Genomic DNA, 26,661 nt, shown 5'->3' on the forward strand with positions numbered 1-26,661 from the left:
GAAACTCAGGTGTGACTCTATATACATTATACAAGACTGTGAAAAGAATTATTTCTATCTAATTTGTACTTGCATTTTTATTTTAAACACAGACTGCACATGAACAGAAAAACAACTTATATCACCAGTAACAAAATCATAGTTTAATATGATGTCCTTAAAAGGCTTTGAGACTGTGGTTGATTTTCAGTTGCTTTATGAGCAGCATGCAACTTATTGGCCATGGCTTGTGTGTGTAAATTACTGCCCATCTTAAATCATGTTTTTCATTCATTTTAGAAGCATGAATGAACATCAAATTCATATTTAATAAAAATATTAGAAAAAGTATGTAATTTACTGTAAAAAGCACTTACGCACGTACACATTACATTTAGCACTTGTCACGTGCGCCATCATGTATGAAAACAAACAATAACAATCGTCAATGAATGAAAAGTTGTACCTGTCCATGTGTAAACGCTATGACCTTAATATATTGCAAACAACTATTGCCATATCTAACCTCATCCTACTTAATGCCCATTTCCTTCATAATAAATAATACAAAGCACTAAGCTAGTGACCGTTTCAACTGATATGGCATAAAGTGTACATACAAATATGGACAAATATGGCAGGTCTAAAGTTCCCGTAAAAGTCATGAAAATGTAATAAAAAAATAACCGTAATTGTTATTATTAGATTCAAAATAAATCATTTCCGAAATTTGTTACATAATTTTACAACTTATTCAACTTGTATATTCACTGATCCTACAAAAAACAAAACAAAAACAAAAAAACACTTTCACCATGATTATTTGTAGCACAAAAAAAGTCAAAACAACCATTAATTAGGCAAATAATTATTAAGAAATGATTAAGTGGTTAATGATGTGATTAATACTATTTCTACCCAAATGCTTTTAAGTACAAACCATTCCAATCTATATCATCATTGTCAACATCAAGATTACCAACATCACCACTTTGAGTACTCCCCGAGTTCTCATTTTGAGCTGTAACAAATAAAAGCAAGGAGACAATGTTTAGAACTAGGACAAAAAATTCAAATTAGACTAATGAAACTTCATCTAGTACACAAATTAACTAAAAGGATACACACAGAAAGTGTGAGTGATTGCATTAAAAAATAAAGTTGCACGTGTTGTTATGCAATGTATGTATGTACAAATGTATATACCTTCACTTGTACAGGAAGTTGATAATGGACAGAAACCAAAATTGCTTATGTTTGCCATATCTATCTAAAGCCTCACATTTAAAATTGCTCCACCCAGTGGGAGTGGGATTCAAACATTTTGTAATAAAAATTTTTTATTATCCATCATTTCATATAATGAAAAATTGCAGAACCACAGAACAGTTTTGAGATATTCAACTTTTGCTCATTATGAAACCTATAACTATCTCATGTGGACAGACATTGCATTAGTAATATTTAATGAGTAATAAACCTTAATCTCTCTCAATATTGATCAATGGATCAATGTTATATTTGGTATGTGGCTTTAGATAGTGGAGGGTTATATTGTAAGCAATGTTGGATGATTTCCATTACTGAACATAAAAAGCAAAAGTTGAATATTGCAAAACATTTCTCTAAAATTTCATTAAAATCCCTTGAGCAGTTTGGGAGAGATGGGCTGACAAGAAATAGGGACAAGCAGTCTGACATACTGGATAGGGAAGTTCCTAAAATTCCCGCAAAAAAAAAAAAAAAAAAAAAAAAACCTTTGTTGCAAATGGTATAAAAAAGGAAGTCTCCCCGTAAAATCAGTTAAGGGCTAAGAGGCTCAGTGATGACCACATATACTTCAATATTTCCATCTGTACAGAATGCAATTATAGATGAAAGAATTTTTGTTCATAAAGCTATTGCTAACATATGTGTACTTCTTACCTGGCCAATCATCTTTTACTAATGCCTTTTCTCTTTGCATAGCTGAATCCAAGCCTGAATTTTTTTTTTTTTTTTTCAAATTATTCAAAAATTTCATTAGTTTTCTTCTTGTCATTACGTTTTCTCCAAAACTGATATACCAGAAGTACAAAAAAACAATAGATCAGAGAAACTTCTGAAACATTACTTACTATCTACAGTGGTTTCTTGTTTTGTTGTCTACAAAGAGTTTAAATATTAACATTTTGATTTCTATAAAATTTATCATTTTTTAGCATAACAAAGCAAAACTGACCATTTTGTATAACCCACATTTTTTGTAACTTGGTATCTTAGCTGTGCCCCTAACTATGAACTTCTTTAATGGTATCGCAACACCCTAAACACATGTATGTAAATAACAAATGGTGCTATTGACTGATAATGCTAAAAAATGTTGATTTCATATTAGAAATACAATTCCTTGATATTTAATTTTCAAAGGGTGTTAAATGTTATGTTATTAAAAAGTTGGCTTATCTCCCATTGGATGAGTCTACCAACAGAAATTGTATTCTTTATGTGTATCAATATAGTATTATAGCAAATGTTCCCAAAATATTTCATCACAATCCCTTTGATTAGTGCTATCAAGGCTTTCATATGTAAAAACCTTTAGTTGTATTATCTCCCTTTGAAGACACAAAGTCCTATGTTTCCTTCATGCACATCTACATTAAATTACAGGAAGAGTTGCCTTTACAAAAAATGTTGACTGGGTGATTCCTATATACCATAAAAATCTGTGTGAATTGGGTATAATAATTAACTGATGAAAAATCTAGTTTTTTTTTTTTTTTTTTTTTTTTTTTTTTGGGGGGGGGGTGGGGGGTGTGTGCATGAAATATCTATCCACAGATAACATTAGCAAGAACAGGATAATGCTTCAAAAATGTTAAAAGTAGTTTTAGAACAGAATTTGAGGACAGGGTACTTACCCTGATCAATATTACGCAGAAATCTGCCAACTTTTGTAATTTCTTCTATCCCTAAAGGACATTGATAAACATGTTTATTGATTTCTTCAGAATGTCCCATATGTCTGTAAAAAGCTTCTTTTTCAGTGTCTGGATGATCTAACCTTGCATAAACAGTTGACATCCAGTGACTCATTTGTGTTGCATTAATTTTTTTTGATAATCCTGCCTGATCACACCCCTGGCTCACACAGTTCCAACCAGAAGCATGAAAACGTGAATTTTTTATATGTGGAAATAGGTAAATATTATCAGGTGATATACCAGCTGCCTGCCTGATCACTGGATCAGCCAGTTTCTCTAGAGCTTTCCATGTGTCTTTAGGAAACAGAATAGGCACAGTCTGGTTCACACATTTACCAGACTGATATGTCAGTTTGTGACTTTTTAAAAGGTCTTGCTCTTCTGGGTTTGTGACGCAATTTTTCTGGTTTTCATTTATCCAAACATCATTTCTGGCATTTTCCCACTCTTTATATGTAAGTCTACATGGTTCACCTCCTCTTCTAGCATTATAAAGTGTCAATCTACTAACAACAAGATTTCGTAACAGGATATATTCACTTTTCTCAAGAAATTCATAATGGTCATCAATACTCTTCATTTTCTGCACTGTGTAAGTCTGGAGTTTCTTCACATCTTGCTCATCTGGTAAATTTTTTGGACACCGTAATTCCTGTTGCCTATTTTTCTTTATATTGTATTCAGCACTATGAAACATTACTGCCTTAAAATTTGAAAACAAACTGTTGAAATCATCAACATCATTAACCAGCTCTTTTTTTTTCTCCCAAATAAACTTTCCCCGTAAATGCTGCGTAACATTTTTAATTAGATGCCCAACATTTCTTTTTGTACCTGATTTGATTCCACCATCTTCTTTTTGGGCTATTTCATTAACTGCATCCATAAATATTTGGAAATTATCTGCTTTGAACATATCTAATGATGTTGTTACATTTATGTTATTTTTTGCAGCTTCCTCTTTAAAATGAAAGAAAAGTTTTGCTAACATTCTCATTGCAGCCATAATTGTCTTGCGGTTTTGGTCGGACTTATCTATATTTGCCTGAACAATTCTGAAAAGATGGTAACCAAACTCTTTGATATATGTGTCACTCCTACAAAAATTTCCAATTTCATCTTTCCAAAAATCCTTCAAAATATTCTTTTGAAATGCCTCACTAAAAGTTATGTTATCACTCAGAATTTCCAACTGAATACCTGCTGGAGTATGTGTGTTTCCTTCTGCTGCACTGCAAATACTGACATGTTTTCTGAAATGTTTTCTGACAAAATATCCCTTACATAGTGAACACACTTCTCTGGCATCCCCTTGATTAATTTCTCCTGCTTCAGCTGATTTTTTTCTTGACTTCCTTTCTTTCATTAAACTAGAAGGATCAAAGTTTTCTTCCTTCAGTTTATCTAAATTATATGCATGACAACCCTTCCTTCTCAAAAGATTGAATGCTTGATTCCTATCTTTAGCAGGTAGTTTCATGGCTGCCATCACCTCATCTTCATCCTTATGTACACTTTGAATATGCCTGGTTAACCGTGCAAACATCTTGCCTCCACAAAAGGGACATGGTCTTTTGGGGTCTTTTTCACCACCTACAATCACAGTAAACCTCAATTAATTAATGATCACCTTCTAAATTATTTATACTCAGAAAATTTTGTTAAGAAAACAGGCCAAAAGAATTAAAACTTAAATCATTACAGTATAATAGGTTATAACAAATATGCTTTTAGCACACTTCCATGTCTGGTATTTGTCCCGGCATTACATTCATTTGATTTCCGCTAGAATCTTGGTTCCTTTGATTACTCTTTCAGATACAGCAAAGCATGTTTTGTTTCTTTAATGCAAGGTTGATATTTTTCTAACTGCAATAAACCCTAATCAAAATAATACATGTAGACATATTAGTTATTCATGGGCAAGCAATTAGGCCTCTTGGGAGCAATTGTTTTTGAAGTAATGAAGTGTGAAATAAAAAAATTCTTTCCAACAAACCTCCTCATTTTAAACTATAGTTTTAAACTAGATAAGTTTCCCTTGAATGTGCTGTGTACATAATTGAAATATTTAATACATTGTTTGTTATGTGTCACCTTTTGGATTATAAGCTTTCCTATTTACCCCTTACAACGAATTGGTTATATTATATCATGTTATCAGACACAAGCTTTTCTATACAAAACAACAAACTTGTCCAGAGAAATTTGTTCTAGATGAAATGTACTGTCAATTGCTAATGATACACATATTTTCTATATAGGGACATACAAAATAAAATATTTTGCAAAGCACAGCTAGAAATGCCTGCAAAGATTGAAACCTGAATATAGCTCTCAACTTTTGACTGTTATTTAGTATTTGACACAAAATATACAATAAAATGCTTCACAGGGTGCAGCATGATACAACCGCAGAGGTCAAACCCTAAACAGTTGGGTTAAGTTTGGACACACCATCTCATGAAGATTTGAATTTCGTTATGATTTAATATTTTGACACGGGATAAGAATTTAACTGGAATCACAAGTGGTCACTTTTTGGCCCCTTGTTCCCTAACGGTTCCAGTCAAAACCTTCAAAATCAATCCCAGCCTTCATTTGGGGTTATGGAACCTTATTTTATGACATCAGAGCAATTCAATCCCTTTTACTCAAGTTATCATTCAGAAATCAGTATTTGTTTCTGGCCCTTTTTCTTAATTTGCTCATATCATTTCCCCAAAAATCAATCCCAGTCTTTCCTTTTGAGGTTGGTCACATCGTAGTAAAATTTGTATGAGATCCTTTCACTTTTACTCAAGTTATTGTCAAGACACAAGGAAATGCTAGTTTCAGGCCCTTTTCATCCCTAATTTAAAAAGATTCATGTGCTAACCCAAGGAGCTAAATATAGAAGGATTTGTATCTTGCATGGAAGATTTCATTATACTAGCCACAGCTACTTGCCGCCTATACAGTCAAAATTAGGTCATATAAAACATTGATATCACAAATGCAGGTGAAGCTACAGCTATAAACATCCTTATATACACCCTCAGACTATTTCTATCAATTTGAAAGAAATTTTATGATGATTGTTTGGGTTTTGAAGGAGTTAGAGCTTTAATTTAGGAGGGAATGACTTTCTGGAGGGCGTGACTCCAACCGCCAATTTTTTTATATCAACAGTTGGTCAAATAAAAATGTTGATTTCATGCAAGAACGGGAGGCTACAGCTACAAAATTTCTTATATACACGATCAGACCATTTCTGATCAATTAGAAATAAATTTTATGATGATAGATCAGATTTTGAAGAAGAAGGAGTTTAAATTTTAAATGAATAGGATAACAGCCCTCGAAGGCGGGGCTACGCAGTCAGGAGTCAAAACAAAGGCTTGTATAAATGTTGATATCACAAATACAGGGAAAGCTACAACTATAAAACTCCTTGTATACACCCTCATACATACTATTTCTGATAAATTTTTAACAAATGTTATGACGACTGATCGGGTCTGGAAAAAGGAGTTTGAATTTTTGATGAGGAGGGAAGTACACCTGCGAAGGTGGGACCAGGTTGAAAATTTGATAAGAGATTAAGGTCTCGAATATCGAGGAATTAATCAGAACAAAACAATAAAAAAGTCTGGAGGCAACTTGAGGTGGGATATTTTTTTTTAAAACCATTTAGGTCAGAATACCTAAATTTATCATGATGAAATGTTGAAGCAAAGAAAATTGTCCGCCATTAAACAGGGCACTATCAGAATCAACAAAATGTGTCATGGGTAATCTTGCTGTATATCGCCCCACGCAACATATTTATTATTGTACCATGTAAAATTGTGTGAGATTCCAATCCCTGATATATAGAAATCATTGATTAACCACTAAAATCAATTCCAGTTTACCTTTGTTGGTATGGCACTCTGTGATACAGTTTCAAAGTGATCATTTCATCAACAGTCAAATAATTGTTTGGAAAGCAAGAAATTGCATGTTCTTGGCCCCCTTTTTGGCGTCTCTTTTATTTACAATGGACATGTTTTAACAACCAAAATTTATTTAGTCTCATCATATAGGTATAGAATATTGTGAAATAATATCATAGACATTTCTATGCTTTTACTTGAATTATAGAAGTAAATTCAACAAAATGCTAGTTTTTGCCCATTTTTTGTCCCTAAATTCTAAATTTATGCTTGGCACCATAACCCCCCAAAATCAATGCAAATCTTCCTTTTGTGGTTTGTAATGTTGATATAAAACTTTATTGGGATCACTGACTTGGACTTTTTTGGCCCTTATGCTTATGGTTGGGGCTGTAACCTCCACAATTATTTCCAACCATTATTTTGTGGTTTAAAACCCTGTTATAAATTTTTATTAAGTGTCATTGATGTTGCTGCAAGAGTTTTCAAGTTATATTCTGAAATCAGAAAATCACTCCATCTTTGAACAATTTTAGTCCCATAACTCAAAAACAATACATTAGAAATTTATCAAAATCATAAGGGAGCTCACATCAATAGATAGAAACTATTCACCAAAGTTCATAAAAAAATTGATGGCATTTTTGAGATATTGTGCAAAGTGCAAACAACAAAAAGACTGATACCATAATACTACAACACATCCCATCTATAGAGACTGTGTGTAAAAAACTACGAAGATAAAGATATTTTGCATAAACAATTTAGATTTCAAAAGCACTACAGTTGTCACCAGACAAAATTTACCAGTAGAAGTATTAGATATTAGGGACAGGTCTCCTGCATCATATTCATAAATGGCAACGACAATCAAAATTGATTTTGCACAAATTCCAAATAAGAGCTACTCAAGACTGGAATATGTAATAAATATTTAGTAGTGAATGAGGAGTGATGGATCAGTTAGTTACCTATGTGACCACATATTAATAAACCATAATGTCTATGTGAGAGATAATTAAATGAAGTAATCATCATTCTTGTGTTCCATCTGAAATAACTTAAGTAACTTACTTTTTGTTGAAGCGACAGTATTTAGTTCTGCTGTTTGGTTTTCTGGACATAAATCATTCAGTTCTGCAGTTTGGTTTTCTGGACATAAATCATTCAGTTCTGCAGTTTGGTTTTCTGGACATACATTATTCAGTTCTGCTGTTTGGTTTTCTGGAAATACATCATTTGATTCTGCTGTTACGCCTTCACAAAATAAGTCCATTTGTTCAATTGTCTGGTGCATATTTTTCTAAAAGATAAGATGATACGTAATAACCCAGTATGTAAGAAGACAAAGGCAAGCAATGTATCTAATTAAAGAACCTTAGTGAGCACGCTCACATACCCCACACGTCCTAATGTTGGATACTCAAGCAAATTTGTTTGTAAGAGAAATATATGTAGAAGGACCCCAATAAAAAAAGGAATAAGAGCTTTTTTTCAGGCTTTAGACCTTTCTCTTCTAACTAAATTCTGTTACACATTCTTTTTTTAAAACCCACAAAACATGAAGTACGCAAAGACATCATCAAAACCCCAAATCATCCCAAGCCTACCTTTTACTGTATGGCACTTTGTGATAGAAATTGTTAAGATACTGAAAATGCTTGTTTCTGGTCAAATTTTACCCCATTTCCTACATAGTTCAAGCAAAACCTCTGCTTTCTTTTTTTTAATATAGCACCTTGTAGTACAATGTCAGAGATCCATATACTTGTACTGAAGTTACTGCCTGGACACCAAAATGAGAATGGCAAAGTTTCATGGTTTATCTTTGTTAAGGCAGTCAGCCATATTCAAAAACAGAAAACAATGCTGTGAATATCTTAGATACATGTACATATCTAACAGTTATCTCTAGTTTTCAAATTATATTTTTCTATTTTTTCATGACAAGTGACTTTTTAAAATCAGACCATGTCAATATACAATCCTATGTAATAAGAAAATTTATGATGTCAAATCATGGAAATTCAATGGCTAAGTCTACATGAAACAGGAATTTAATATAATTTTTCTTTAAATGTAAGAAAAATGACAGATGATGCACTCACCATAGTGATTTGTCCTTGCCTTGATAATATTTGTTGAAGTTTTGTCAAACCTGAATTATAACAAATATATGATATGAAACTACAAAAGAGTGAAATCAAAACAGACAGAAACAAAAAGACAGATAAATTGATTCCATTGTACTGTGATTTTATTTAAGTTTGTCTTTACATGTATCAATTTTTGTGGTTAGAGAAAATAAAACATTTCATTGGGTACTTGACTTTGTAGTTCACAGGTCAATAAAATAGATAAATAGAGGATTGATTACTCTGTGTTTCTGCCAAATAATGACCAAAGAAAAACAAACATTTTTAGTTGAAGAGTTTGAAGGTAATTATTTTTGCTGATACCCACCTCACAACACTACTAATTGAGATGAAGTTATTTCAATTACTCAAGGAAGGAATATATAATGGATACAAAGCACTAGCATAAGCTTACTTGGACCAAACTTTGTTCCAGTGAGGCGTTAATGTGTTAACTTTGACTCAAGAAAATAAAAAATATTAATAAATACCCTCAACATTAAGGATAACTGAACCTATGTGCAGTCTGAACATTATGATATCATCCTCTGTCATAACAAAAGCAATATCTTGATCAGCCAAGATAGTTTCTGCCATCTGAAGCATAAAGATCATCTTTACAAACATTTGTTCATGCAATATCTATAGAGACAGTTATCATTACAGAGTATTCTAAAATGAAACTTTGACATATTATAAATTGCAATATCTACTCAGTAAAATGGCATCTATGATAGATAACAAATTTCCAAAACTGAAAGCATTTTTCTAACTAGAGTAACATTGGCAAAATAAGTTTGAAGAGTAGATACATACCTTTAGAACATAAACGCCACATGATATGCTATCCCTCTGTTTCGAATGGTCTAGAATTCTAACATTCCAAATGCCTTCACCATCTAACAGAAAATCTGATCTCTCTTATAAAAGAGCTGAATTAGAAAAGATTGAAAATCAATGATAAAACAATAATGATTAATGACAAAAACTCAAAATGCTCTGTTGAACCCCATCATGTTATATCTGTATAATTTTGGAGGAATCTGTTCAAGCATTCAATCCTGAACACAGATTGTACAACTTTTATGCTGTTTATTTAAAAAAAGTGTTGTTTGGGCTAGCTGCAGCATGCCCTGTAAGTGGATGATTTCCACTTTGTTCATTGTAGAGGTATAGATGGCCTTGAGCTGACATTTATCATACTGGTGGTGTTGTTGTCTCTTTGACATATTCACCATATCCATTCTTGTTAAATAATATGATGAAGGTGAAACCTTGTAACGCTCCTGAAGAAACATTGATTAAAAACAACTTCCATAATTTTCCATAAATGATATGTCTATTGGCCAAAATGTCCAGTATTCATAAGGAATTATTGGTTGTCATGGTCCAAAATATCTTTGGGTTGCATTGTCCGGCACTGGTAAACATTATAATTCTTATAATTTGCAAAATGCCTTAAAAGATTTTTTTTACATTCAATTTAGTTTTGCTTTACTGTTTTGTTTTGTATCGTTTAATAATATTTTTATTATGTTTTTTAGTACGATTTGATTCATTTTATCGAATTGTTTCCTTTCCATTCTTTCTTTTATCAATCATTTTCGTTTCACAATTTTCATGATCCGAGAATTATTGGTAATATTGATAACATAATTTTCATAAACAACTGGGCGCCGTACTGCAGACTGTATGGCCAACCCTATCCTGGAAAAGCTATGATTTGATTTGTATTTAATTATCAAAACTAGTAAATATTTTCCAAGACTGGATTGGCTCTCAATCGAACATATACAAGCATACACAAACGAAGCTGCCATTATGCTGTTTTTCAGCTCCTAAAAATGCAGGTACAAACTGGATATTGATGCTTTTTCTTGCCAGAAGTATACAGATTCAAGTTGATAATACAACCATAAATGGTCCCTCCTGGAGCGTATTAATATAACTTTTAAAATTGTGATTTGTTTTTGTTTTGTTTTTTTTTTTTTTTCAGAATAATTTAAGTCTGGGCTATTTTTTTTCAAGAAAAAACAATAAATCAATAGTACAATTCTTATATCAATGTTGATATGTATATGGTTATTAATCACATTAATGCATACTTACAACCAATTCTCCATTAAGGAATGCAATTCCAGGTATGATGCTCCCAATGGATCATAATAAAAAATAATCCTCTGTTCTGGACAAATTACCTGTACAAAATGAAAAAAATAGGATAATCTAGATGACATCCTCACATGCATTTCAGGTTAAGAACATTTTATTAATCTAACTAGTGCTAAGTACTAGTACGACACAATGAGACACTTTGCTCAGGAACATTTCATGGGGAGGCATGTCAACCCAATTAAACATATTATTCTCACTAATTAAATACAATTTATTTTGATCAAAACAAAATGCAAAGAACAACTACTTAAATCAGTGTAGTGAGTATATCTGAACAGAATGATAGACAGATAGCACTGTCAAAGACAATATACATAATGCACCCTTAGTAACTTTGCTGTAAGGGCCCTAATTACTGCATAACATCAATACGAGTAAACCAAATGAAACAAGATGTTGCATGCTATATCGTGCTTTAAATACCCCTACTCACAGTATTTTATGTGAAGGGAGCAAGGGTAGGCTTTACTACTATTGTTTGTATTTTTAAAGATGGAAGCAGGTCCATCAAAACCAGACTCATTGACATGCCTGTGATGAACATTGGAACAAGGCAAAATCTATTTTATGCCATACCAAGCATCACCTATGTGAATACATGTATAATTCATTTGGTTGATTCATTTGTATATATCATGTATTTATAGTTTTGAAAAAAAATATTCAAAATCATCTGTTTTACTTTTAACATAACATTATAACATAACAAATTATGTTGATAATGTCATCACACAAAATCTCCCGCAATTTTATGCTGCATTGCATTCTCTCTCATAAAAGCTGCGAAATCTATTAAGTAATATGAACAGTGCAATTGAGAGAATGACAGACTAACAAGGTGATTGCAATATAGGTTATGACACAAATGCTTCATAGTCATACAATAAATATTTAATTTCTACATACCAATAAAATCCAGTGATTCTGACCATCATTGACCGCACCAATAATGTAGTTATATTCATCAAAATTTATCTAATAAAAATAAATATAACATTTTCAGTATTTAAGTGAATTGGTTGTTGCAATGGCAGAAACTTCATGATCAATTGAGTTGTACTAGTCTAAACCTTTTATATGCTAGCATATAAAAGAAAAGAGACAACAACAGAAAAGTATTGTCACTTAGTCCGTGTTTTGTTATAACATATCAACAATATTGCATGTTAACAGAAAGCATTGACTCTTTAAAACATACATTAAAACATAAATAAGGCCTTAGGTTGATCCCACAACATCCATTCTGGACGAAACAAATAAAAACACTAACTCCATAAGTCCACAAACAGGAAGAAAAGGAAAACTTTTCAGCAAGATAAAGAAATGCTTAGTTCCCACATAAAAACCATCGTAGGGGAGAAATTGCATTATAAAAAGCATAGGTAGGATCTTCACCAAAAAAAGAGATTTGCAAGCTACTGCTCACAAGTATACCCCCCTTTCCCCCTTCCCCAAGATGTATTCTTCCCAAAGTAGGTAAACAGGAAGTACAAGACCTGAATCTGAAAGCGATGTGTATGACCTTTAGCCGAGGCTGCATATAATGTACCAAATATCAAGTGGCTATGATCAGTTGTTACCAAGAAAAATGTTACAAAATTTTTTCATTTGATCATTTATGTTCAAAGACTAAGTCAGTAAACATAAAGTAGTTGCCCTACAAGACTAAAATTGGTAAGTGCAGTATAGGACCACTAGCTGAAGCTGAAAATTAGGTTACAGAATGACTGAATGAGCTAAAACAGTATACCCCTCTCTTCTTCATAGTGGGGGTATAATTATATTCAAAAGTCTTTCTTTTTGTAACATTTTTGCAAAATGACTAGAATTATCTTTAAAACTGACATTTTAAATTTTCAAACCTTAAACAACCAATTATCTACCAGCTATTACAGTCATTATTGTTTATCAATATTGTTTTATCAGCATTTGCTGCCAATTTGTGTAAGTAAGCATCAATTATCTGAAAACAATTATCAACACATATAAAATTTAAATAACCTTTAAAAACATATGAGACTTTCCTAACCTCAACAACATAAATGATAAAAAGCTTAGCTATCACCACAGACAGTTGTGGACACAATATATATTAACTTGATACAGCTCTCAATTTTGGTTGTGATTAAAAGTTTAGCATTTAATAATTCTGACCAGAATGAAACCAGTCAAGAACAACTCTTCAATTCATCAAAACCTCAAGGGTCTTCATACCAAAAACAACTCTTAACACAACTAGCCCAATAGTTTTACAGATGTCATGGAAGTTTTAGGTTTAATGAGAGACTATGATTTACCTCACAAAATTGTACTGTCACCACAGAGCATCGAAACCTAGACAACTCATTGACAGGTGAGTAACAACCAAAACTAAATACTCAATTTTTTTAGATAGATTTTCATTCATAACTAAGCCTGATTTCAAAGAATATTTGCATTTCCTAAAATAGGTCTTTTCATAAGAAAGAATTACCTCATCTGGTAAGAATTCTCTCAGGGAATGCAAACTGTTTAAAGTTAAAGTGCTGTTGTCAACTTTGTTAAGCACCTCATTCTGCTCCACACTTGGCCACTTCCAAACTTCCAAAATACCTGAAGAAAAAGTTACATTTGTAAAAAAGTCAAATATTGGTTAATATTTTTTTATTGTGTAAGTGGGTACATCATATATTGCAAAAATTCTCTTAAATGTCCAATTAAACATTTCATATGTATAAAATGTGCAATGAAATGAACCCCAATGCTTTGATTCTCTGAAAATAATATGTTATCTGACATGACCAAAGATGAAAATGGTTATTTACATTTTTATGCTAATATTAAGTTTAACCTAAATAGGTGATGTGATTTCTATCTAAGATCAGAGAACCTTATACTCACATGCATGTACTATTTCCTCAAATGTCACTTTATGCAGTGCTGTACAACTAAATACTTTTTCAGAATGAGACTCCATTGTCTCTTTAAAAGACTTAGTTAAATCATCTTGATCACTAGCCTAAACAATAAAAAAAATACAAATTATGAAACATTTACAATAATTTGCAATGATATGTACAATATTGACTGCAATCAATTGATACACTGAAAAAAATATTCCTATTTCCAGGACATTGCCTAGGTTAAGACTTTTTGCAAAAACTGTATTTCACAGGTGCAACATTATGCAGATTATGTACATAATCATTGACTTTTCTTAACCTAAGTTTTCTTTATTGAAACATATTATGCCTTTCAATTGTTTACTCGTGAGTATTTTAAAACAATAAGAAAATGAAGAGTTCACAGAGTGCAGCAAATTTGTACTCTGTACACTTGGGGCAAATGTGGACACAGTATTAGTTTTTGACACACTTACGCATAGGGACTTAAATTTCAATATGGACAAAATAACTGGTTCTGATGCAAAATTTGAAATTCAATTGAACTAAAGATGAACATAATGGCTGCTTATCAAAAACCTTTGCCTATAATACAGTAACGAAATTAGTACAACAGATGTTATTCTGATAGAAATGGTCAGGCAGGGATTTTCATCAGGAAAATTGTGTTTGCCTTAACTCAAAACCCGTATAAAATATCTGAAATATGATTGACATATGCAGGCAGGAATTTGTATAAGGATTTCAAATAAAAAACAAGAAATCTGTGTGCGATGGCTCACTATTGATACCCCCACTTTCAATCACGATACAAAGAAAATAAACAAAGTCCTCAGTAAATAGGAAGTTGTGGTCAAATTTTTCTGGAAATAGATTCTACCATACGACATACCTACAGAAAGAATGTGTTACAAGCCTTATGGTCTATACGAAGGCCAAAACAAGTTTAGTTCAAATGTTCCATAACTCCTGTTAAATTGGCTGCATAATATGAATGTAAATGGCAACAACAAATGGTGACCATCCAAACTATCCAACACAATTCAAGTAAATTTGCCAAACAGTTTCATTGGACTTGTGTCAACAAGTTTGACTGGAAAGATGCATGGTCAAATGGAAACCTCTCCAGACATAGGAACAATGTGTTAAAATTTCTAAACGATAGAATAAGTTTTACTCAAAATATTGTATATAAATGAAAAATTAATAATATACAGGCATTTTCATTGGAAATGGCAGTTTAAACCAGGTTTAATAGCAAGCTTAATCATATGCTTTTATTATGATTATTTAGTTGAAATAAATAAGGGCAGCAAAAAGTCTTCATTCATACAAATCTTACGTTATTAGCATCAATCTTAATTATATTCAAATTTGTAGGATATAACCAAGATTCAACAAATATTTACAGGTGAGACAGGGTCTATTGAATATTTTTTCTGCTTGACACTAATTTATTCAGATTTTTTATACTTACAGTGCCTGTATGGGATAAACTTGCAATTTTATGGGGTATTGGGCAATGGGGTATGGGGAATGGGGAATGGGTAATAGGGCACTGGGGCAATGGGGGATGGGGCAATGGGGAATGGGGCAATTGGGAATGTGGCATTTGGAACGGGGTAAATGCATAGGACAATGGGAATGGGGAGAGGGAATAATTTTGGTTAGTCAATCAAACTAATTGTTCTGCCTTTTACCGCTAGCAACGTACCTATCATAATTCTATGACAGCAATTTAAATAGTTTTTAAACAAGATTGTTTCAGAGTAATTTTTAATTATTACAGGTGTCACAGCTCATTATTCATTGACATTTTTTAAAAATATTAACAGGAAGTGCATTTGTACAAATTTAATTTCTGGTCATCATAGATTGAAAATGTTCGCACTCACACAATATCTAAACGTAAATCATTTTTGAAAATTCATATTGAAATAATTTTGTGTTGGAGACACTCATATGATTTTAATATTTAAAAAATACAATGAAATGTTGATTCCTTTTCAATTGGCAGATAAATGTTATAAGAATAATAATATTGCCATTTTTAATATTTTATACAAGAATTTTACACCATTATTGAAATTAAACTGTTCGCATCCTTACAATGTGCAGAAATATGTCATTTTTGGGTAATTCAAATGAAATCAATATGTCCCAGCCAAACATATGATGCCTATTTTGACAATTTTAACGTTTTAAACAATAATATAAGACCATAACGGTAATTTCAAGTGTTCACACTCATTTAATTTGCAAAAAATCTCATTTTCAACAATTTGGTCTGAAATATATGTATCACAGCCATCAACATAATAATGACATAGACAATTTTAACATTGTTTACAATAATTTTAGACTAATAGGTATATTAAAAGTGTTATCACACATACACTCTGCAAAAATATGTCATTTTGAAGATTTTTGACTGAAATATGAGTGTTGCATCCACCAAAGGGATACTAATATTGCCAGTTTTAATATTTTTAACAATAATTAGGGACCATTATTGAAATTAAAATAGTTCACACCCTTACAATCTGCAGAAATATGTCATTTTTGAGAAATTGGATTGAAATAAATGTATCAAAGCAACACATATAATGCTGATTTTGACAATTTTAACATTTTAAACAATGATATAAGACTATTAAGGATATTTCAAGTGTATGCAATCATTTAATTTGCAAAAATATTTCATTTTCAAGAATTTGGTTTGAAATATGTAACTTATAACAACAATCAACATAAACTTTATCTGGACAATTTTAACATTTCTAAGAATAATTTTAAGAATAAAGTTCATTCACAATTTTTACATATATCTATAATTATAAAAATATAGCATGATTATTTCTCATGCAGCTCGGAGTGGCGATGATACATGTAAACAATGTAAATATTGCATGATTTCAGTAATTCTCAAACTTGACGTTGAGATTCTAAAATCAATATTGATTGCACAAAACTTTCTGCATCCTAATGCATTATATGTGTTTGATAAAACGTTTACTTAATTTTTTTTTTTTTCGAAATGGGGAAAGGCATTGGACAACGAGAAATAAGTCGATGCAATAGGGGATGGAGCAATGGTGAATGTGGCTATAGTGAATAGGGTATAGGGCAATGGGGGATGGGGTATGGGGCAATGGGGAATATGGGATTGGGCAATGCGGAATGGGGGATGAGCCAAGTGGGAAGTTTATCCCATACATGGACTGTAATTTGTCATTCAGCTCATAATTTCAAGTAAACTGTGTGGATTTACAAACCATCAAAAAACAAAAACATTCAACTAGAGGTGATACCTGCAGGCCATTTTTGAGTAAACTATTAAGAACAGTTTTGTATTAAACTCACAAATCCACATTGGGCAGCTGACAATGGCTCTGACTCACACTGTGGCTCTAGTTCTAGCAATGGATCAGGGAAAACTTCATACTGCTGAAATAAGTTTAAGTTGCATGAAACCAATTTCATGAGCAATTCTTTTTTTTACAAAAAGTATTCCATCTCTATACAAAGTAAGCATCTGACTTAAGAACAAGGCTCCAGTAGCCACTGTCAGTTATAATTCAGATTTCAGCAGATGAAAAAATGTTAGTGCTGGTCTTTTATATGCTAGTGTTTAAACTTTCCCATTTCTAAATATAGCTGAGATTAAGAAATCTTGGAAAAACCGAGACTTGCAAGTGTGAAAGAGTTTAAAGCACATTTCTTATGGTTGAAAATTAATTTATTCAGTTTGATAATAATTCGATATTCAGCTCTCAATTTTAGTCAACTGTGTGTATTTACAAACCAACAAGAAAATGAATAACTTCCCAGGAATAGTTCTGCTTAAATAAACAATAAAATGCTTTACAGGGCACTGATGTTAAAGTCAAATCCTTTCGTGGAATGGCACCTTGTAGTAAAATTAATTTGAGATCCATTCACTTTTACTCAAGAAATTGTCCAGCTGTATTGAAACTGCTTGTTTCTGGCCTTTTTTGGCTCCTAATTCTAAAATAGTTAAAGTCTTTTAAAATCTCCAAAATCAATCCAAGTATTCCTTTGGTGGTAAAGCACATTGTAATTTAGTTTCAAAGAGAACACTTCATTAATAGTCAAGTTGCATTGCCTGAATATCAGGAAAATACATGTTTCCGCCCCCCTATTTGGGACCTTGTTTCTAAAATTTTCAAATCTTAACTCCGAAATTAAATCCCAGTCTGACTATTGTTATGTAGATTATTATTGTGGAACACTAACAAAGATATTCCTGTTCTTTAAGTGGAGTTATATATTTGAGTTCCATAAAATGCTTGTTTTTTGTCCCTTTCTGGTATCTTATTCTAAAACGTTTGGATTCATAAGCCACAAAGTCAATATGAAACCTTCCTTTTGCAGATTGGAACTTTTTACTTTTCTTAAATTTAATAAAGATTAAAAGACCACTGTTAAAGTTAAATATTCTTCTAAAAACAAAGTGTCAGTAAAATATGAAGAGAACCATGACAATGATAGCATAAAACAATTATACAACCACACATTTTTTGCAGTTGTATAAAAACCATTTGTTAAACCAGAGGTGATATCTGCATGCCATGTTTGAGCATTTTGCCAAAAACAACAGGTTTAGTATTCAGAATATTAAACTCACAGATACACATTGGTCAGGAGACGGTGGTTTCCCTCCACACTGTGGCTCTGTTTCTACCATATCTCCTCGCTGAAATAAGTTTTTGTTACATGAATCCAATAAGCATAAGCTATTATTAGATAAAATAAGATATTCTTCCTTTATAAAATTAGCAATTGTCTTGAGAACCCTAATTAACTGCAGTGAGTTCTCCACCTACACAGTTTGTAATGGTGAACAGATGTTTCAAATTTCTTTACACTACATACCGATAATTCTTCTTAAAGACTTAAGCATTCAAAAATACTGTCAACAACAGTATACCATTCTGACTATAATTGTACTTCTACAGATAATAACATATTTTGATGTCTTTACATTAGTATCACATGTCGCTTTACTCATAGTTGTAGTACAGAATTTAGTACTGAGTAGTAATCAATATTTTGCATCCATTTTCAGATCAATAAAAATCACTTTAATTTATTATCAATTTTACTGTTCCAAGATGTTAGTGTTTAAATAACTTTCCTATTTACAAAATATAGCTGAGATTAAGAAAGCAAGGAAAAACAGACTTACCATGGCACTGACAATGACAACTGTAGCATCATACAATTATACAACCACAATCCTTTGCAGTAGTATAAAAAAACATTTATTAAACGAAATATCTGATATCTATATGCCAAATTTTAACATTTTGTTGAGAAAAATAAGTTATGTATTCAGACTTTTAAACTCACAGATCCACATTGGTCTGTACATAGTTGTTCTGTCCCACACTGTGGCTCTGTTTCTTCCAATGAGTTAAGATTTACTTCTCCTTGCTGAAATAAGTTTTATTTGCATTAATCTAATTACCATGAGCTACATTTTTTTATAAAAAGTATTATATCGCTGTAAAAATTATCTTGAGATCCCTTATTAACTGCAGTGAGACATTATTTATCTTTCTCCACTTAATATGTTTGTAATGGTGAATAGATATACTTGAAATTGCTTTAATCTCCATTCTTCTAAAAACATGATGTTTCCTTTGTGACTTAAGATGTTTTGATGTCATAACATAAGTATCAAATGTCACAATGCAATGCAGAATTCAAAACAGAGCAGTATACCATATTTTGCATCCAATTTCGATTCATAAAAAAATTATACCAATTTATGATAAATTTTATTTAAATGCCATTCCAATTTCCAGGATATGCATGTAGCTTTGATTCAGAAATCAGGTAAAAACTGAGACTAACAGATTTGACAGAGATTATAGCACATTTCTTGTGGTTGGCACTCAATTTATTCAGTTTTTTTCTTCTAATATAAAATTCAGTTCTCAATTTATTTAAGTTAACTATGTACATGTATATCAATAAATAATCCAGAAAAAGAAAACTCTCTTCAAATGAAACATTCATTCAATCAAAGGTCATCAATGGCAATTTTTGACTATTTTAACAAAATAGTCAAAAGGTTTTGTATTCAGGATAATAAACTCACAGATACAGTTTGGTCAGCAGAAAGTGGTTCTGATTCTCGTTGTAGTTCTGGTTCTACCGATAGATCAGGGACTACATCTTCTTGCTTAAATAAGATTTAATTGCATGTATATGGATCTGCAAAGAAGTGTTCTCAGTAATGTAAATGGTGTGATTCCAATTTCATTACAAAGCTAGGTACCAGTAGGCTACCAAATAATAGTTCTGCCTTACATTATAACCACTGAACACATGTGTGATCTTTTGGATACTGTCTATAAAGCTTTAACAGTTTTCTATGATGATGACCACCAACCAGTGTGTTTTTGTGTATTGTATTTTATTTATCTTATTTATTTGTTTTCTTGTGTTTTTTATTTTCATTATTAATGTATAAGCTTTATTTTTTAATACTCAGACTATTGATCAGGAAATCGGTTGAAATGACAGCTCTTAAGTGTGCAAGCTCAAAAGCATGCCCTCAACTTAAAAGACAAATTAAACCACTTGCGATAAATAAACTGATACATTAAAACAATACACTCTCCGCAGCTCTGTTGCTTTTGGTATAACTAGCAGGTCATTATGATATATGTCTATATAAATTTTATCACTTACCATTTCAGGTGGCCTGAAAGTACCTGACACTCCACCAATGATCATCTTTTTCTCTAAAAAATGTCAATTGTTATGTACTAGCTATTAGTCTTAAACCTTCATTTCTAAACAGTAAATGAGCTACACTACTCACTCAAAACCTTCCTTTTGTGATATGGAATCGTGTGATACAATTTCATAGAGATCCACATGTTTACAAGTGCCATTGCCCGGAAACAAACATTTCACTTTGTGTGGTCATCTATACACTAAAATTTTATTATACTAAATTTTATGACATACTTGTTTTTGGTTCCTTTTTAGCACTTGCAAAACAACAGACCATTACACTTGAAATTAAAACTTTTTATAATCAATATAAAATTATTAGTATTCAACTTATTGAACCGTCCAAGTGTTTGCGAATAACAACAACAGAGATGCAGACTTTAAGTAGCACTCCAGCTAAGGATCACGCAAAATGTGATTCATGGGTAAAAAGCCTACATATTTTTATTTTTGATATATTGTTTGAAATGTCATAGTAAACAGAAATAAACATGCGGTTTTACATATAACCCATGCTCTTAGGAGATAAAAATTGTATAGAATGCACTGTAGATTTCAAATTAAGAAAGATAACTCTGTAAATGACACTCAACAGAATCTACTGTATTTTCAATGTCAATTATCTCCTAAGAGCAGGCACATTTGAATGAATAATTACAGATTTCATAGTATAGACCCATAAAACAACTTAATTACAAAAATAAAAATATGTACCCTTTTTTGGTTGTATCACATTTTTCAGATTTTGCATGATTCTTACAAGGACAGCAACTTAAAACAGGAAACATTTTCAAAGTGGACAACAATGCCAATATACCATTAAAAGACCACTAATACATGTATTAGGTTTCAGCAGAGTACCTCTTTTACCAAACACAAAATGTGCACATATTTATGTCAGTGACACCTAGAAGTTTTAGCTATTAATTATTTCAAGTTATATCATTACATTTGGAATCTTTCAAATAACAATTGTTAGTCCAATCCTTAAAAAATGGTTACAAAGAAATTTATTACAATCAGAAGAGTATGCATTTAGTCTCATGACAATTGCTAGAAGTGTTTTAGTATTATACAAGAAAACAGAAATCACCATATAGTCACAAAACTTGAAGAAATAAAATCCATAACTTACAATTATTAGGGAGGAAATTGACTGAATTATTTTTTAATGTCATGTTAATGATAGATGGTCTAAAATCTACTGGTACAAATGAATCAGAGTTAAACTGGTTATCCCAAGATATTTTCTCAAATTTCTAAGATCCTTAGTTTAACTACTCCCATTTATTTCCTGTATGATATGATATATGATTTTCATATAAAACAAGATCATTTGTATATGTTCAGCCATACAAATACATCAAGTAAGCAAACTTTCACAGATATGACTATTAGATTTTGTTAACTAACCTTTAAGCTTTTCAATACATAACTTTTTAAGTATAACACTGCAGCTTTTCACCATCTGAAAAAGATTAACAAAATAACCTGGTAATTACACAAAAATTTGCAATGGTGACAGATGGACGTACAGAAAAACAGACAGAAAGGACCATGTGATCACCATATACCATCCATTTTTAAGCAAGGGTGGTATAAAAAAAGACAAATTTAGCCTTCATTTCGTAAACACAACTAAACTTGAAAACAATCTGCCTATTACATCAGGCTGCCTAATACCTGCCAGCCATACATCCCCAAACTGACTTTTTCGATCAGGTATTGAGATCTATTTAATGTTCTTTCTACCTATCAAGGGTCATGATATACAGCAGAGTGGTTTAAAAGAAGATGTGATGACTAACTTTGTGATCTTGAGGCCTATTAGTAAGATTAAACGAGACAAAATCAATACGCAATATGTCTCCCAACCATAATGTTGGGGGAAACAAAAAGGATAGCAAAATCTCAGGACACCCACACGTAAGATTTAATTGTTCTCTAATAAGGCTCTGCTCTGTTAGTGAACTGTTATATCATACCCAATGGTGTCTGAGATTTCTAAACTTGCATGAAAAAAAGCTGGTGTTTGATTTTTTCCTAACTTGAATTGAGTTATTTTCCAATTAAACGTTTTGAATTGAAATGACCTACATTGAACAGCAGATCATGACAAATCAGTCTGGCCAACGCTATGTAACAACCTGGTGTAAAATATGGTTCACTTACTGAATAAAGTAATCAACAACTGTTTATACTTGATTAAATTAAAATATTGTGGAAATTTCAAACATTCAATGGTAAAATAAGATTTCCCTTTATTTCAATGTTCCATTTTTTCATGATAAAGTACACATATATAGACCCTAAGAAAATCTCACACAGCTAAAAACAGGAACTGTCTTGTCTTTTTGGTAAGAAATAATGCCTTTAAAGCCTAAAAACCTTAATTTCGTACCTGGTGCAGATGAGACAGTAATGTACAACTCATACTTACTCTAATTTTAGATTTTAAGGTGTCTTCTTTTAATGAACAACTCTCTGCAAAAAATGTATACACAATATATTAAAGGTATTTGAAGAGAGTTTCAATACAGAAACACTAACGCTATTATCATGCTTACCATAGAGAAGCCAAACTATCATTTTATCAAAAAAATGTTGTCTTGAAATTTTGTTTTGATGAAACAATAAGTTAACTACAGGCCATATCACCACCAGGAAAAAATACGTAATCAACAACATCATATGGCTTTATAATTTGATCAATTAAAATAAAAAGTAAATTATTTAAAAAAAACTTTATCAGTAAGGTCCTTACTTGTATTATTCGTTAAAAAAATTCAAACAAAAGCAATAAGAAAAATATAAACAATGAGTGTAAGTCTTCCTCACTCCACTATTTTTTTTTATTTTGAATATTTTTATACTATAACCTTACCTTGCAATATTGTCTGAATTCTGTCATCTCCCTTTTTCATCAAATCCTCCTCCTTTATCATAAAATATTATAGTATACATAAGTATTCATAACTTAGTGAATAAAAGTGTTTTGAGTAGTGCAGTTTATTACTAACATATATAGATCAGAAAGCAGAATTAAGAAATGAGGTAATATCCATTCCAACAATGCAAAACAGCTGAAGTCACCCATGGGTCTTAAAAATAAAACTGAAAATCCCCACACCATGAGGCAGTCCTTAGAAGAAACCTCTAGTTGGAGAAAGGGCTATTGTTAGTTGTTACTCAATTTATATAATAAATTATAAACTACAACATAACTTATGACAATAATATTACAGATGATTCATATGATAATCATGTATTGTAGATCATAAGAACTTAGTGAGTGGTTCTTTACTAAGTTTAGACTGTGTAGATATCCATGTCAGAGCTACTATTGGGTAGGTGTAATTGTCCATTACTAAAACTTTGTGAAACCATTTTAATTTGATGGCCAATGTTATCTACTTTTGCTATTCCTTTAGTACTAAAAAGAGGTTGTTATAAAAGAAAGTATAGAAAATTCTAAGTTCCACATTTTTACCTTCATCTCAAAATAGACAATCGAGGAATGTTAAAAAAAAATCTATTAACATGAAAACTTTGTTTATATCGTCAACTATCCTGTTATGGGTAAGAGCATTTCTGATCCTCAGCATAAGGAGGTTACATTAGTGTTGTAAGAGATTACAGGGTATGTAAGTCTCGTCATGTGACTCCATGGTTTCATGAGAATGTGTCTATAGCTACCAATGAAATGCATAGAGATTTGTCATTTACATTGCGTTGAGTTTAGTATTAAAATCAAAAAATCTTTTCACGCAACAATACCAATAATGAATGACAAATACATACTTCTTAATGATAAAAGTGTTAAGACAAGAATGCTACGTGTAGCCATATGTCCCCCGCCGCTGTAGAAAGTTGAATTACAAATGTTTGACACTTGTATAAATAGCAGATTCAAAACTTATGTGCTTTCATAAGTCCATGTGGTGATACAAGCAGGGATTCCAAAACAACAACAATGACAACAAAATTATTTGACTTATCCAAGAACAACTGGGTCCCATCCATATAAAAGCAACTTGGAAGCAAGAGATGATATACTTACCTTCAGCTACTATGTGAAAGATATAACCTTCTACTGGCATCTCTTCATACAACAAAAAATAATGCACAAACAAAGAATGTGAAAAATGAACAAAGTCCCATAACTCCCATAAAAATTGTCAAATCAAAATAGCGGTTAAGTATGGTAAACTACATATGGTGACAAACAATCCTACAAAATTTGGTCAAATTCTGTTCAGCCGTTTCTGAGAAGTTGCGTCCACAAGCTTCAGACGCACGGATGCACAAATAGAAGATTTTGCATTAAAATACAGCATTTTGAGATCTCGGTAGGAAAAAATAAAATAGAGATTGGTCTTCGGATTTCAATATGTTCTATATAGGAAATTCTGGTATGGAAAACAAAACTGAAACAAGACTTACAAATCTTATTACCTCTTTAAAGATTTGCTTTTAAGGCATAAGCAACTCACACAGTGATTATGTTGTTATCACTCCAATAATTCTACAGTCGTTACCATGACCTAATGTTATTATTATGGAGTATCGGCAGTCCGATTCACAAAAAGTCAGAAGTGCAACATAAGTCCCAAGTTATGATGTCATAACTTATGACTATTTTTTTTTTTTTTTTTGGTGAAATTGACCACAGCATTTCCAGAATGACAAACATATTTCATTTTTAGGATTTCTTTCTCTTTACAGGGAATGATTATTGACATGCAGCATAACAGAGGTCTTGCAAGAAGCATTATCTGCTTACACTCCACAAACACCCGAGTTCCTCCTGTCTGTGGTGGAGTGTGCTGCTTGTTTCTATGTTTATTAGCTTTATGTCTGTTTGTTTTTCCATGTATCAGTTCATGTAAAATATTTTTTTGCCAATGAGTTTTTACTCTTTGATATCCCCCTTTGTAATGGCACTTAAAGATACTTTATGTTCTTTGTTGAGTATGTCTGTTTTCCATGTCTGGTCTTTGTCCCTGGATTACATTCTTTTGATTACTGCTATAAACTTGGTTCCCTTGATTACTCTTAAACATTCTTGCTTTTATTTGAAATACTTTATTTTATTTTTTGGCCAGTAGATGTAAACAAGCTGTAACACCCTATGTACTGCTAAGTAGTCACATGAGTAAAACACTCAATTCTGATCTGTTCAGAGCGGGTTTGGTGCCTGACCAGAAATGCACCTGTGGCTGGCATATTGAGGATAGTATCCATTTCTTTCAAGAATGTCCTGTAGATTATCCATAGCCAATCTTCCAGATACTGGTGAAGATCTATGATTTTCATAACTATGATTTTATCTGGTAGCACAATACTTGATAACACCAGCAATGCTGACAACTTTAAAACAATACAACATTTTATTCAGCAATCAGGTAGATTCTGTTTAGAATTATCTAAATATCTTTGGAATTTTTCTAATTTTTCATTATTTATTAATGTTTTACACCCAATTATGATTTTTCCCCCTTTCTGATTTGGACCTACTGTTGTAAAAGGTTAAATTATCAATTTCTGTACACTACACTTGTCATTATTTGTTCAACAATTTATTGTGTGTTATATTCCATGTATTGAGAAGACCACGTGAGTTTGAATAACTCAGGTCAAATCCAAATGTGTTTGTTTGCAAATAAAATATGTTTAAACTAAAAACTTTAAACTAAACTCCTGCTAAGAATAACCCAACTTGTCGAATTCTGTCCAACCTTGAAAAAGGCAACATGTTAAAAGTCATCATGCAAAAGCAATACACTGTGTATACCATATATCTAAGCATTCCTTCCAATTTAGACAGTGAAAACTG

At 31.7% G+C, this 26,661-nt stretch overlaps 1 protein-coding gene and 1 pseudogene across 2 annotated transcripts; both read right to left on the reverse strand.

The window, feature by feature from the left end:
• Positions 1-987: 987 nt before the first annotated feature.
• Positions 988-11,118, reverse strand: LOC148600573 (uncharacterized). 2 transcript variants are annotated; one of them, XM_088558716.1, is made up of 7 exons: positions 11,107-11,118; positions 9,814-9,929; positions 9,489-9,594; positions 8,971-9,020; positions 7,937-8,165; positions 2,883-4,538; positions 988-1,959 (listed from the first exon to the last, which is right to left on the reverse strand). In XM_088558716.1, the coding sequence occupies exons 3-7, from the start codon at positions 9,592-9,594 to the stop codon at positions 1,820-1,822; spliced, it is 2,181 nt and encodes a 726-aa protein (XP_088414842.1). In that variant the 5' UTR covers positions 9,814-9,929; positions 11,107-11,118; the 3' UTR covers positions 988-1,819. The 2 variants fall into 2 exon arrangements, with proteins under 2 accessions (XP_088414842.1, XP_088414843.1); XM_088558717.1 differs by lacking the exon at positions 988-1,959 and adding an exon at positions 1,968-2,124.
• Positions 11,012-26,661, reverse strand: part of LOC148600574 (uncharacterized) — a 42,267-nt pseudogene continuing 26,617 nt past the window's right edge.

Source organism: Perna viridis, chromosome 13 (assembly GCF_037379345.1).
Source record: "Perna viridis isolate PV_CMFRI_1.1 ecotype Kerala chromosome 13, ASM3737934v1, whole genome shotgun sequence".
Taxonomy (NCBI): domain Eukaryota; kingdom Metazoa; phylum Mollusca; class Bivalvia; order Mytilida; family Mytilidae; genus Perna; species Perna viridis.

What these genes read in the sequence shown, in the direction of transcription:
- LOC148600573 (XM_088558716.1), bottom strand. Translation starts at nt 9,594, where the DNA reads ATGGCAGAAACTATCTTGGCTGATCAAGATATTGCTTTTGTTATGACA. An exon ending in AGTTATCCTTAATGTTGAGG is followed by an intron (nt 9,021 to 9,488) that starts GTATTTATTAAT and finishes GTTATAATTCAG; the next exon opens with GTTTGACAAAACTTCAACAA. An exon ending in GGCAAGGACAAATCACTATG is followed by an intron (nt 8,166 to 8,970) that starts GTGAGTGCATCA and finishes CTTATCTTTTAG; the next exon opens with AAAAATATGCACCAGACAAT.